General features: G+C 42.9%; 1 protein-coding gene across 1 annotated transcript; it reads left to right on the top strand.

The window, feature by feature from the left end:
- Positions 1-1454: 1454 nt before the first annotated feature.
- Positions 1455-13220, top strand: slc35g2a (solute carrier family 35 member G2a). Its single transcript, XM_032546608.1, has 2 exons — positions 1455-1771; positions 11623-13220. The coding sequence occupies exon 2, from the start codon at positions 11657-11659 to the stop codon at positions 13010-13012; it is 1356 nt and encodes a 451-aa protein (XP_032402499.1). The 5' UTR covers positions 1455-1771; positions 11623-11656; the 3' UTR covers positions 13013-13220.
- Positions 13221-13553: the final 333 nt, after the last annotated feature.

Raw genomic sequence — 13553 nt, 5'->3', positions numbered from 1 at the left:
ACTGAAACAATGAGAAGCTTTTGCTGAGTGGGCAACAGATTATGCATGTTACTTTTCTTGTCTCACCCCGAACTGGACTTTGGGGTGGACTTTGACTGGTCCTTTCTGGGATATAAATATGTTTTGATCCAAACAACATCACAATGGTAACTGGACTCAACGTACTTGTAGTCCCACCCTTCAAAGTGCTTCAACAGATTAGCCTGTCACTCAGCTACACCCAGAAACGTGCATTTATTCATATCTCAATACACCAATCGATATTTGGGGACAAGTGCCTTGCCCAAGAGAATATCAATATGTGATGGGTGAGAAAGCTTGAAGCAAATCTCTCTAATTACAAGACTGTCTCTACCTGCAGCTCTTCCTACTTTCAAATCACAACTCAAAACACATCTAGTCAAGTTGTCCATTTCATTGCAATCTCTTTGTTCGTTTTTTCTTCTACCTCTGTTTTCATTTTTAGTGTATTCTTGTTCTGCTTGATTTCTTGTAAAGTATCCTTGAGAGTCTTGAAAGGCGCTAACAAGTAAAATCCATTTTTACTGTGTTTACCAATGAGCCACAGTCAGCTCTGTACACAGTCCAGATTGTTTGCTTACTCCATCCATCCGACATTAAACCTCGGGTCTATAGTTGAGGAAGGCTCTTTCTCTTTGGATGATGGATTGAACAGCTTTCTGTTCTGGGACATTGTTTTATAACCCACCTCCAGAGGTGCACCAGATTAAAAGAGATTTTAAACCACATACACGTCAGACTTTTCAGATGTGGAAAAACCTTTCTAATAAACCATGTAAGATTTTCCTTCCACTTATCAGCTATTCACTTTATTTGAACGGGTGTGCATAAGACCAACATGACACTGTCGTAAACATGACAAAACGCCTGTCATGAACACGAAGGAGCCTTTGTGAATGTTTATTACTGTTGTCATGAAGTATCATCTGGTATATACTGACACCCAAGGTCAGTATCTTGACTTTTAATGCAAAGTTGACTCTCTAAATGGACTTTTAATGTAAAATGTAATGCAAATTTGCATAAAAATGTCATTATTTTCTGAATAATGCTAAGCTGACACTTTTAATGTAACTTTTAATGCATTAAGAGTTGCATTATTTACCAAAATACACTTCATGACAACATTCAAAAACATTCATGAAGGTGTTATGTCATGCTTATGACAGTGTCATGTCAGTCTTATGCACATCCCCTCATGTGAAGTCTTACCACTTTAGTTCATCCCAATACTTTTACAAGGCTCTGCATTTTCAAATCCGATTTTGTTCCCAACAAATCCAAAGAATGATTCACATTTTAAGAAAGAAAGGCACATTAATTCAAACACAATGGGTGACGCACAAATACGCAAGGTACAACTGCTATGACGCATGCTCAGAGGTTTTGATTAGATCTCTCTCCCCCTCCTCCTCCGTCTGTCTCTTTCTCTCTCTCTTTCTCCCAGACCAGAAGCGCCTATATGTGTGTGTTCAGATAGTGATGAAAGCGGTCAGCAGGTTCCCATAAAACACATTTTTGCTCTCTGTGGAGTGCAGCGAGGTGTGAGTATAGGTGCTGAGGCGCACCGCTCTGTCCCTGAGGACAATCACTGCTGCGGAAAAAAGAGGAGAGAGAGAGAGAGAGAGGAGAAAAGAGCGAGAAGCTGAGAACAAATGGCCAAAAGGAGGTGATGAAGCGTTGGGAGACGTCCACTAAATGACTGAGGTGGGCCGTTTGTGAAGTTCAGCCCTGGTTCGCGCGACAGTAGGTGAGTGAATGCTGGGAAGCGTTTATTTATTTATTTTTTTTTAATTACGCAGTTGTGTTTTATGCAATGCTCACAGCGCATCTGGGTTGCTGTAATAAACCCACGGCAGGTCACCGGGACTGCTTGATTGATTCTGGCTGCCCTTTACCGATCAGGGCGCGCGCCCGGAGTGATGCGGAGGCGCGCTTTTCTCCCCCCCCCCCCCCCCCCCCCCCCCATTCAAGGATTTGTCATGGTTTACGACGTGGGCTGTCACTGTAGCTTAAAGCAGAATAATAACAGGTGCGCACACACGCGCCGGACGGTCAATGCAAAGCGAAACCAGGAAGCTGAAATCGATGAGTTGTTATTTGAGGTATGCAGTAAATTATAAAGATGAGAGCAAAAATCTTGCACCACCGCCAAAGCGAGAAAAAAAAAAAACACATACACTTTTTCATCTGCCGTATTTAACTCCAGTCATACTTAATTCTGAGCATTATTCTTCTTAAATACTAAATGCTTTAGTGCTACTCATAGTAGCAATAAAAATAAATTGACTTGACTATTAATAGTCCACAGGATGTCGCTTAATGGCATATACAGACATTGTATGTGCTCTCTCAGTTTGTAAAAGGTATGCTGCTAACGCCTAGGACCTCACCTATGTGGTTGTGTGAGGTGCAAAAACAAGCTTTGCGAGTAGAAGACAGCGGCATTGCAGAGGCAGTCTGCATCACCCAGCACAGTAACTAACTGTGAAGAGAATAGTCAGACAGGAACATCCTGATCTCCTCCTGCACAATGTGTGTTTTTCGCGCTGCGGCCCGATCAGGTTTCATGTCGCCGCCAGTGAAAACAGGTGTGAGGGTGAATTTGTTGGGATGCCGTTCAGAGCACCTCTCGGCTCGTGTACGAGCATCCACATCTGTCAAAGAGCTGAGCTTTTACGCACAATTCACACTGATGCCTCGCCCCTGCGCTACGATGGAGATCAGACTGAATACATGAAATTATGAAATTAGCTGGGGCACCACTAACATGTTGGGATCCCAGAGCACGTTTTTAAGAAATACAGGAGGGGAAAAAAAAAACTTTCTCAGTTGTGAGAGACTGAGTGCTTTGAGTGTCTTCTGAAATAGGAACCTCTCTTTTTTTTATCAGTTTGTAGAAATAGATTACAACAAATACTAATAAGTATGCATTTCATCCATGAGAAGATGCAAATCTCATCCTGTTATAAATACTGTTGGAACCAGATACTTACATACACTGGATAAAAGGACATATAATCTTTATTTTTTTCCTCACTGCATAAAACTAAGGTAGATTACATCTTCCCCCTTTTAGGTTAGATATGATTTCTCAACTTTCTATTTATTTTCTAACTGACAGAATAAATAGAGACTTTTACATATGTCTTTCTTTCAAATTCGTAAGTTTGCGAAGATTACGATTACTGTATTATGCTTTTTAAGCAATATAGGAATGTTCCTGATGACATGGAATTTTAAGCTTTTGATCAACTTGTAACATCTCTGTTAAACTGAGGTAAACTGGTGGATGTATTTCAAAGCCAAACCAAAATTTTCTGTTGTAACATGATTGGGGGGGAGGTGGCGGGGGGGGGTACAAAAATAAATCAGATGTCAGAAGGTGGCAAATATTAAGGTGGTTTTGGAATAAAATGCTCACATCAACCCCAGAAGAAAAGTGAACAATCTTGTGAGGATGTTCAATGAAGCTGGTTACAGAGGCTTACTATCCACAGTGAAATGAGTCCTGTACCAGCGAGGCCTGAAATGCCATTTAGAGAGGGGGAAGTCATTACTCCAAAATCGACTGAAAAACACAGGAAAGGCAGACATGAATTTTTGGAGACATTTCTTTTGTTCGGATGAAAATAAAACGGAAGTGTTTGACCATAACTACTATCGTCATGTACCACAAGAAGGCCGTGGAGATACTAAATATGTTTGATCCCAAGTCACACCAGTTTAAAACACAATTCTACAAAAGTACTAGGAATTTCAACTTAAACTCCTCTTATTTGTATTGCATTTAATTAACAGAAGTGAGGAGTGGGTGAGATTGGTGCCTATATCTCCAGTGGTCATTCAGCTAGAGGTGGGGTACATTCTGCACAGACAACCTTACACGGGCATCATCATACCTGCGGACAATTCAGAGTGATCAGTTGATGTAACAGGTACGTGTTTGGACTGTGGAAAGAAGCCAAAGTACTTGGAGAAAACCCACGCATCCACTCAGAGAACATGCAAGTTAGCATGCAGAACAAAGCAGGACCTTTTAGCTGCAAGGCAACAATGAAACAGAAATAACATTGTCCTATAAACTCATGAAAAACTTTAAAAGTTTAGTTTGATTTAATGTCAGCCTTTAAGAATAAAAGACTATTTCTCTTTATGCATCGCATTCAAATATCTTAAGATATAGAATCAATTTTTTCAGCTTTATGTGGAGAGAAAACTCGCGTGGCACAATTTTGCAGAATTAAAACATTTAATTGTTAAGATGCTCTCAGTCTATCCCTCCACGTGTTTTCTCTATCTGCCTGATCTAGCTCAGGCTCATGGGTGCGTTGGAGTCTGTTAAATTGTTAATAGTCTGCCCTCTACATGCTTCTGTAACCCACATTAAAATCTGATATAAATAGTTGATTAAATACCTGTAGACAGAAAATAACGTCACTGCCCCTTTAAGGAACTAGCGTTACAGACGCAGCGCCGTAGTGACGCAGCACACAGCCCGGAGGGAGAGAACAGAGGAGGAATCAGAGGAAAGCGCAGTGATTAGTTAACAACAAAAGTTAACATTATATTTGAAAACCATAATCTATCCGGTCGGGAACTGACGGGAATTTTATGAGCGCTAAACTAAATCGGTTTTGGTCAGTTTTTTTGCTTGGTTGGAAGCTCGGTCGGAGTCAGGATTTGTCTACCGTGTGCGGCGTGCACATTCATGGACGGGATTCACGGACGGGATTCAGGATGGCGAGCCAGACCCAGACATTCAATTCACCTTCTCCATCACATTAAGGAAGGACTCTCCTGCGTGTGGTAATTCGCTGCCAGGACGAACTGAACCGAACTGAACAGAACTGATAATTTATTGAATTATTATTTTTTGTTTGGATCGAGTCAACTAAGATTTTTTCATCGAACTGAATAGCTGATTTCATATTCGGGTTGTACTCGAATTTAAAGTGATATACTTTGGTTTCTATATGTTATATCTTTGAGTATGATTTGAACAATTGTAATTTATTTTGATTTGATTGTGTTTGAGGTATTTTCTCACCTGTAAAAGAAAGAAAACGAGTTAACTCAGAAAAAATAGGGATCTCAAAATAGATACAACATAGGAAATAAAAGAGACTGGTCTAACTAATTCAAATTAGACTGTCTAAAATAACATAGGAGAACAAAGATCAGTCTAATTAAATTAGATTAGTCTTATTAAAATGAACTAGGTGAACTAAAGAGTGAAAAGAAAAGGTGATATACTCTTTATTTACTTCTTTTTTTTCCCTTTTCATTTTTATTTGCTTCCTTATTAAGAACCTGCAATATATTTATTTATTTATTTACTTAATTAGTTATGGTATCTTATTTGTGTGTTTTATATTCAGTAAATTGCCGGCTTGTTTCACTTAAAGCAGCGGTCTCTGGTGTTGTCATTCTTGCTCCCCACTCCTTAGAGCCTAGAACTGGTCCAGTGGCGCAGTTAGCGGTTTGATACCGGTGCTACAAACTTGGCGAGCCAGCCAGGAGTGGCTTAAAGCATTTAAACTAGAAACCAGAGACCGTATAGCATTATTAGTGTTAAAAACATGGATATCGTTCAAACCAGTAATGTAAAAATCCCTAACTCTGTCATAGTTAGCGGCATGACCAATACAGAAACTGATGACGAACTAAGCGACTTCTTGGGACAATATGGTTCCATTCAAAGAGTAATCCCAGTAGATCTCACTGAACCAGATTCACCCAAACAGGTTATCGTAGAGTATGTGTATGGCGCAGCTATGCAATCTCTTTTACCTTCATTGCCATATGGGCTTAACAGTAAAACTAAGAATGATGTCACCTACCACATTAGAGCCCTAGCTAATGTTTACACACCTGTAGCTAGCAAGACAGCTACACAGACTTACCTTTCAGAGTTAAAGGACATTGCAAAACAGACTGGTAAAGACTTTGCAGCTGTCCTCAGAGAAGAGCTCTCCCTCATCGGTGAGACTCTCGATCAAGATCACTCAGAGTCCCAAGATGAAGATGCAGAGCAGAACTCACCTGATACCCCAGAGCAACATGCCCCTGAAAATGCTGTACAGGTAGCCCCCCTTCCCAGTATAGCCCTGCAGCAGCATATTCAACATCGTTGGTCTCCACCAACGACACCATCTAAAGAAAAGACACAGCCTGCTCTTAAACTTTCCTATGTCAATCCACCTGACATACAAAAAGTAATTGTTGAGCACATAGTGAGAAATGAAGACTCTGCTCTGCAAGTGCACACTTCCTTGAGACTCAGACCCTTCTCTGGGCGTTTCCCACGTCCCAACAGTGAAGTGGATTATGAGACATGGCGCTCCAATGTGGAACTTCTTCTTAAAGATACAACACAGTCTGATCTTTACAAGTCACGAAAACTTCTCGAAAGTCTCTTATCACCCGCCCTTGATATTGTGAGGCACCTGACACCTGATTCTCCTCTTGATGCATACTTGGAGATCTTGGACTCTGCTTTCGGCACAGTCGAGGATGGAGATGACCTCTTTGCAAAGTATCTCAACACAATGCAGGATAATGGCGAAAAACCTTCAGCTTATCTACAACGGCTGCAGGTGATGTTGAGTACCACCCTCAGAAGGGGAGGCGTAACTGCAAACGACCTTAACCGGCACCTTCTCAGACAATTTGTCAGAGGCTGCTGGGATAACATCTTGATAGCTGAACTACAGCTAGAACAAAAGAAGCAGAAGCCACCCACCTTTGCTGAACTTCTCCTGTTACTCCGCACAGCAGAAGATAAACGTTCTTCCAAAGCTTTACGCATGAAACAGCACTTCAATGTTTCAAAGCCAAAAGTGTCTTCTCATTATCAAGGTGTTTATGTGCAGAGTGAAGAAGGCTGCAGCTCATCTCAGCCAGCTCCTGATCACAGGTCTGAAATACAAGACTTAAAGAAACAAATAACTGATCTACAGTCCCAGCTCACACGTATCGCACAGAAAGACAGTAGAAAAGCTAAATCAGCTGTCAGACCACTAGCTCCCCAAACAGTTAACACACATTCCCCAGCTATCACTCATACATCTCAAAGGCTGCAACCCCACAGCCGAAATGCAAACAACACCACAAGCAATAGACCAAGGCCCTGGTATTGCTTTAGATGTGGAGAGGATGGGCACATTAAGCCCCAGTGTGAAAGTGAGCCGAACCCATCTCTTGTGGCTAGGAAGAACAAGCAGCTAAAAGAAAAGCAGTTAGCATGGGACAGTCAACATGGCACTTCAAAGCCTGATCCTTTAAACTAGACCCAGTTCCGGTTGTGGGACAAACAGGGACTGGAACACAGGAAAAGTGTCCCAAAAAGAAGCTGCACAGAGCCCATGTGTACTCTCACACACAGAGACAGTCAGTGACCTTGCCAAAAGGGCTGATTGGAGCCAAGTGCACCGCACAAGTGACCATAGCTGACAAAGACTGTAGTTGCTTGTTGGATTCAGGCTCCCAAGTAACAACGATCCCCAACTCCTTCTATCTAGAGAACTTGTCTCACTTGCCTCTCAATTCCTTGAACGACCTGCTTGAAGTGGAAGGAGCCAACGGTCAAAGCGTCCCTTATCTTGGCTATGTTGAGGCCACCATCAGATTCCCAAAGAGCTTGCTTGGAGTCGACATCGAGGTACCTACGCTAGTATTAGTTGTACCTGACATGCGCTCCACGTTATCATCAGTGCTTATAGGCACAAATACTTTGGATATTCTCTATGAAAAGTATGAGGAGATTTCACCTCAGAACTTCGAATCTCTTCCCTATGGCTACAAAGTAGTCTTAAAGACCCTTGAAATCCAGAAAAAACAGTCTGTTGGTTCCAGCCTGGGAGAGGTGAGGCTTAATAGTAGAGACCTCAAGACCATTCCAGCTGGACAGACCAAAGTAATTCAAGGATCAGTGAGCTGCAGAACATCTGAAGTTGGAAGGTGGGTGATGGTAGAGTCACCAAAGTCATCGTCCCTACCTGGTGGCATCCTGGTGACAGATAGCCTGGTAAGTCTATCACCAAAGCTATCACGCTGCATACCAGTCATGCTTAAAAACGAGTCACAGCATGACATCACCCTGTCCTCAAAAACCGTGATAGCAGAGATACATGCTGTCAAGAGTGTTCAACCTGTCAAGACCCCTAATTCAGACTCTCCAATAAAACCTGACCAAAAACCAAGCCTCAATTTTGACTTTACTGATTCCCCTGTACCCAACGAGTGGAAAGAGAGGATAACAAAGAAATTGAGTTCCATGCCAGAGGTGTTTGCAGTGCACGAGCTTGACTTTGGGCGCACTGACAAAATCAAACACCATATAACTCTCAGTGATGAGACGCCGTTCAAACATAGGCCAAGACCTATACATCCGCAGGATATAGAGGCTGTGCGTACCCATCTCCAGCAACTCCTCGATGCAGAAGTCATCCGTGAATCAGAGTCACCTTTCTCCTCGCCGATCGTAGTTGTTCGGAAAAAGAACGGCGATGTCAGACTTTGCATAGATTACAGAAAATTGAACACACAAACAGTAAAGGATTCATACGCCTTACCTAATCTGGAAGAGTCCTTCTCAGCATTGACCGGGTCCAGGTGGTTCTCGGTGCTCGATCTCAAATCAGGCTTCTATCAAATAGAGATGGAGGAAGCAGACAAACACAAAACCGCATTCGTCTGTCCTCTAGGATTCTTCGAATTCAACAGAATGCCTCAGGGGATAACCAACGCCCCTAGCACGTTCCAGAGACTTATGGAGCGTTGCATGGGAGAGTTGAATTTGAAGCAAGCCCTAGTCTTCCTGGATGACCTAATCATCTTCTCCTCTACATTGGAGGAGCACGAGGAAAGGTTGATGCGTGTGCTCAACCGATTGAAAGAGTTTGGCTTGAAACTGTCACCAGAGAAATGCAAGTTCTTCCAAACTTCTGTAAAGTACCTCGGCCACATTGTGTCTGAAAATGACACATCAAATGGAGCTGATGGGAATGAATCCCAATCTGATTCTGAGGAATATCATTATCAAAGAAACCTAACAGTAGAAACACTAGGTTTCGTCTCAACTTCCGAACCTATGGAATACTTGCCTGAAAGGATTGAACCCGAACCTGACTTGCCTGCTGTTGAGCAAGATCCTTCAGACGTAGCCAAAGCTTTCCCCGAGGACGCTCCAGTAGAAACTTATGACCTAAACTTACCTGATTTTGGAAAAGATGACTCAATTACCCCTGAGGAGAGAAACTCAATCGCTGAACAGGAAATTAGAAACCTACCTGAGAAAGATGTGGATAACGTCCATCCTTCTACTGAACCTGGTCAGGCGAGCAAAGAAAACACAAGTGATCTGAGTCAAGTGAACCATCAGACCGAAAGAGACTGTTCAGGAAGACCTGTTAGAGACAGAAAACCGATTAAGAGACTGACTTATCCTGAGCTAGGAAATCCGTTGGTGACAGTAGTTCAGTCTTTATTTCACACCTTGAGTGATGTGTTTACAGACTCCCTTGAAAAACCTAGCTTTCCAAAAACCCCTAGAGTTATGGCAGTGTAATTTTAAAAATGCACAGGGACGTGCATTAGGTAAAGAGGGGAGGATGTAACCCACATTAAAATCTGATATAAATAGTTGATTAAATACCTGTAGACAGAAAATAACGTCACTGCCCCTTTAAGGAACTAGCGTTACAGACGCAGCGCCGTAGTGACGCAGCACACAGCCCGGAGGGAGAGAACAGAGGAGGAATCAGAGGAAAGCGCAGTGATTAGTTAACAACAAAAGTTAACATTATATTTGAAAACCATAATCTATCCGGTCGGGAACTGACGGGAATTTTATGAGCGCTAAACTAAATCGGTTTTGGTCAGTTTTTTTGCTTGGTTGGAAGCTCGGTCGGAGTCAGGATTTGTCTACCGTGTGCGGCGTGCACATTCATGGACGGGATTCACGGACGGGATTCAGGATGGCGAGCCAGACCCAGACATTCAATTCACCTTCTCCATCACATTAAGGAAGGACTCTCCTGCGTGTGGTAATTCGCTGCCAGGACGAACTGAACCGAACTGAACAGAACTGATAATTTATTGAATTATTATTTTTTGTTTGGATCGAGTCAACTAAGATTTTTTCATCGAACTGAATAGCTGATTTCATATTCGGGTTGTACTCGAATTTAAAGTGATATACTTTGGTTTCTATATGTTATATCTTTGAGTATGATTTGAACAATTGTAATTTATTTTGATTTGATTGTGTTTGAGGTATTTTCTCACCTGTAAAAGAAAGAAAACGAGTTAACTCAGAAAAAATAGGGATCTCAAAATAGATACAACATAGGAAATAAAAGAGACTGGTCTAACTAATTCAAATTAGACTGTCTAAAATAACATAGGAGAACAAAGATCAGTCTAATTAAATTAGATTAGTCTTATTAAAATGAACTAGGTGAACTAAAGAGTGAAAAGAAAAGGTGATATACTCTTTATTTACTTCTTTTTTTTCCCTTTTCATTTTTATTTGCTTCCTTATTAAGAACCTGCAATATATTTATTTATTTATTTACTTAATTAGTTATGGTATCTTATTTGTGTGTTTTATATTCAGTAAATTGCCGGCTTGTTTCACTTAAAGCAGCGGTCTCTGGTGTTGTCATTCTTGCTCCCCACTCCTTAGAGCCTAGAACTGGTCCAGTGGCGCAGTTAGCGGTTTGATACCGGTGCTACACTTCCCTCAATGTTTTTCCAGTTCTTCATTTAAAGAAAAATTGTACATACAGAGCCGTGTTATTTGAAAGATGTGTTTTGTATGTAGGAAACACACAAAAGAAACACAAAAAGCCCACTTTTTGTCAGTAGGACTAAATGTTGTGTTATTATAGGAAACTGCTTAAAACGCCAAGATCGACCCGACGGGTTTCTGAGTGTTTTTCTGCCTGAAATGCGGCAGTGAAGAAGTGCCACATAATATGTGCAAGGCCATTGTGAGTCCGACATTTGCAAGGCATCACGGCATAAGACAGACATCGAAACTAGATAGGGAAGAAATAAGGTTTTCTGTAGCGCTGGTTGTATGACTTAAGTGAGTATATGTGTTTTTATTTTACAATCAGCGTGTTAGAATCAGTGGTAAAAAAATAAAAGAGGGAGAAAAAGTTATTACACAAAGATGAAAAGACAGGAGGCTCAAAAGCCTTGCTTATATAACTCCCATCACCAGCAGATACTTGAAGGTTATGTTACCCAAGAAGAGAAATTGGCCTGATAAGACAATCAGTGTTCTGCTTAATTCATTTACTGTGGATGTAATGTGTCTGATTGCATGGGAAACGTGGTTAAGCTGGGGATTTGTGTAAAGCCCACTTTGCATTTGGTAGCAAACTGCAGGGAAACATTGGGAAATGTGAGTCACTGCTATTATTATCACGGATATTAAAGATATATGAGATATCAAGCTGGATCCCAGGGAGAAACAACATGACGAAGAAAGGAGTGGGAGGATTTGTAGGGGTCTATGTTAAAAAAAACAACAAAAAAACAAAAGAAGTTAGTGTGTGGAGTACTAAAACGTTTCTGCTTCTCCCGCAGGTGTACATCATCTCTGAGGTTTTATTTTTTAAAAATGGAGTCAGCTCACCTTCTGAGTGGCTCCAAGAAGAGAGTGAAGATCCACCCTCACACAGTCACAGCCAAGTATGCCACGCAGACTCCCTACAGTCCCCAACCTGGAATACACACCCATTTCCCCCAACCAGGCGACGAGGGGTATGACGATGCCCCATCATTCGAGGACTTTGGCTCATTCTTGGAGGAGACATCCGACAGGAAACGGCTCACGGAGAGCAAGAGGTGGCCCTTGACGTTGTTTGGCTCCAAAGACAAGGACACAGCTCATAAACTTCAAGCCACTGGGGGAGCAGAGGGGAGTGAGCTGGGAGCCAAAGCAGTGAAGGGATCTGGGAAAGGGGTTGGAGAACAGCTGGCCAGTTTCGGTGAAGCGTCTGTGTCTGCGTCTCGGCTCACCTGGTTGGGGCTGCTCGGTGCGGCGCTTGCACACGGCTGCCTGATTGCCCTGACCCGCCTGGCCTCTGAACGCTTTGGCCTTGGACCCCTGTTTCTTCTCTTGGTGAGGTCTGTCATCCAGCTTCTGTCAGTGGCAGTCCCACTGCACAGGGCGGAGAACCCGTTTGGACCAGAAGGATATCGGCTACGTCTGCTCTGTTACGGCATTGCGTACTCACTCTCCCTCTGTTGTGCATACTCCTCTTTAACTTTCGCCTCCTCTGAAAATGGTGCAACAACTTGGCGACTGGCAACCACCGCTCTGTCAGCAACCCTTGCCTTCCTGCTTCTGGAGGAAAAGCTGGGACTGGCTGATGGGATAACTTTAGCCGCTGGCCTGTGCGGATTGGGTCTTGTGTTGCTTCCCACGGCAGATGAGAGCTATGAAGACGCACCAGTCGACCCGGTCACATTCTGGAGAGGCGCCTTCGGATGGTCTCTTTCGGCACTAGCGGGATTGTGGATGGCCCTGGCGCTGGTTGGGTATCGCTCACTGAAAGACAGAGTGGGAGTTGGCACTGCCTTGTTCACTGTGAGTTGGACTGGTTGCCTGCTCACCCCAGCTACTATGATCCTGCTCCAGGAGGGCTGGTCTTGGCCTATGAGTTTACCAGCATGGGGCCTTGTCCTGGGCTTAGTTGCCTGCTCTATAGCAGCGTTCCTGGGAATGACACATGCTCTCACCCGACTCCACCCAGCTCTGGTCTCCGCCTCGCAGAGCTTGGAGGTGCCTGTAGCCATGTTCCTGCATTTGGCCCTACTCCCTCTGGCTCCCACCGCTCCAGAAGTTGTGGGGAACGTGATGATCGTGCTGAGCGTCGGGTGGCTGGTGGCAATGAAGTTGCTGCCCTCTCGAGGTGCGGGACGGCGCCAGAGGGAGGAGTATGAGGAGATTCTGGACTCACCTATCAAATAGACAGACGCATTCTCTCTTCCCCTCACCTACACGTTCTCCTCCAGGAGGGTGGTTCCAATGTACATAAGAGACTGCTAGATGTTCATCAGAGCTTGATCTATTTTGTATTGTTGTTTTTGCTTAGAAGAAAGTGCCAATATTGTGTTGTCTGTCAAGTGACTACATGATGTGAAAATAAAATTTCTCTGAGAGTATTGTTGTCTTTTAATCAGCCTCCAGAGGTTTTCTGTCTCGTGCACATAGATGAAGAAAGTATGCACTCATTCCCATACCATCACACCACCATGTTCGCCAAAGATTGGTGCCTTTGATTTGACCATTGTTTGATGACAAGAGGTTGAAAAAAGCAAGAGATGGCAAACGGATATTACCAGGACAACATAGATAAGAGCATCCAATGTGATCGGCTTATAGATAAGAAAGTAGGAAGGATGAGAAGTTGTTACAGATGACATAAAATAGATGAAAGAAATCGGGCAGATCAAAAGGAAGTCAGGTTGGAAAACAAAGAAAATGTTGACTGATTATTGTCTCTGTGTGG

The sequence above is a fragment of the Xiphophorus hellerii genome, chromosome 19, assembly GCF_003331165.1.
Source record: "Xiphophorus hellerii strain 12219 chromosome 19, Xiphophorus_hellerii-4.1, whole genome shotgun sequence".
In the NCBI taxonomy this organism is placed as follows: domain Eukaryota; kingdom Metazoa; phylum Chordata; class Actinopteri; order Cyprinodontiformes; family Poeciliidae; genus Xiphophorus; species Xiphophorus hellerii.
This window is presented reverse-complemented; position numbering and strand designations above follow the sequence as displayed.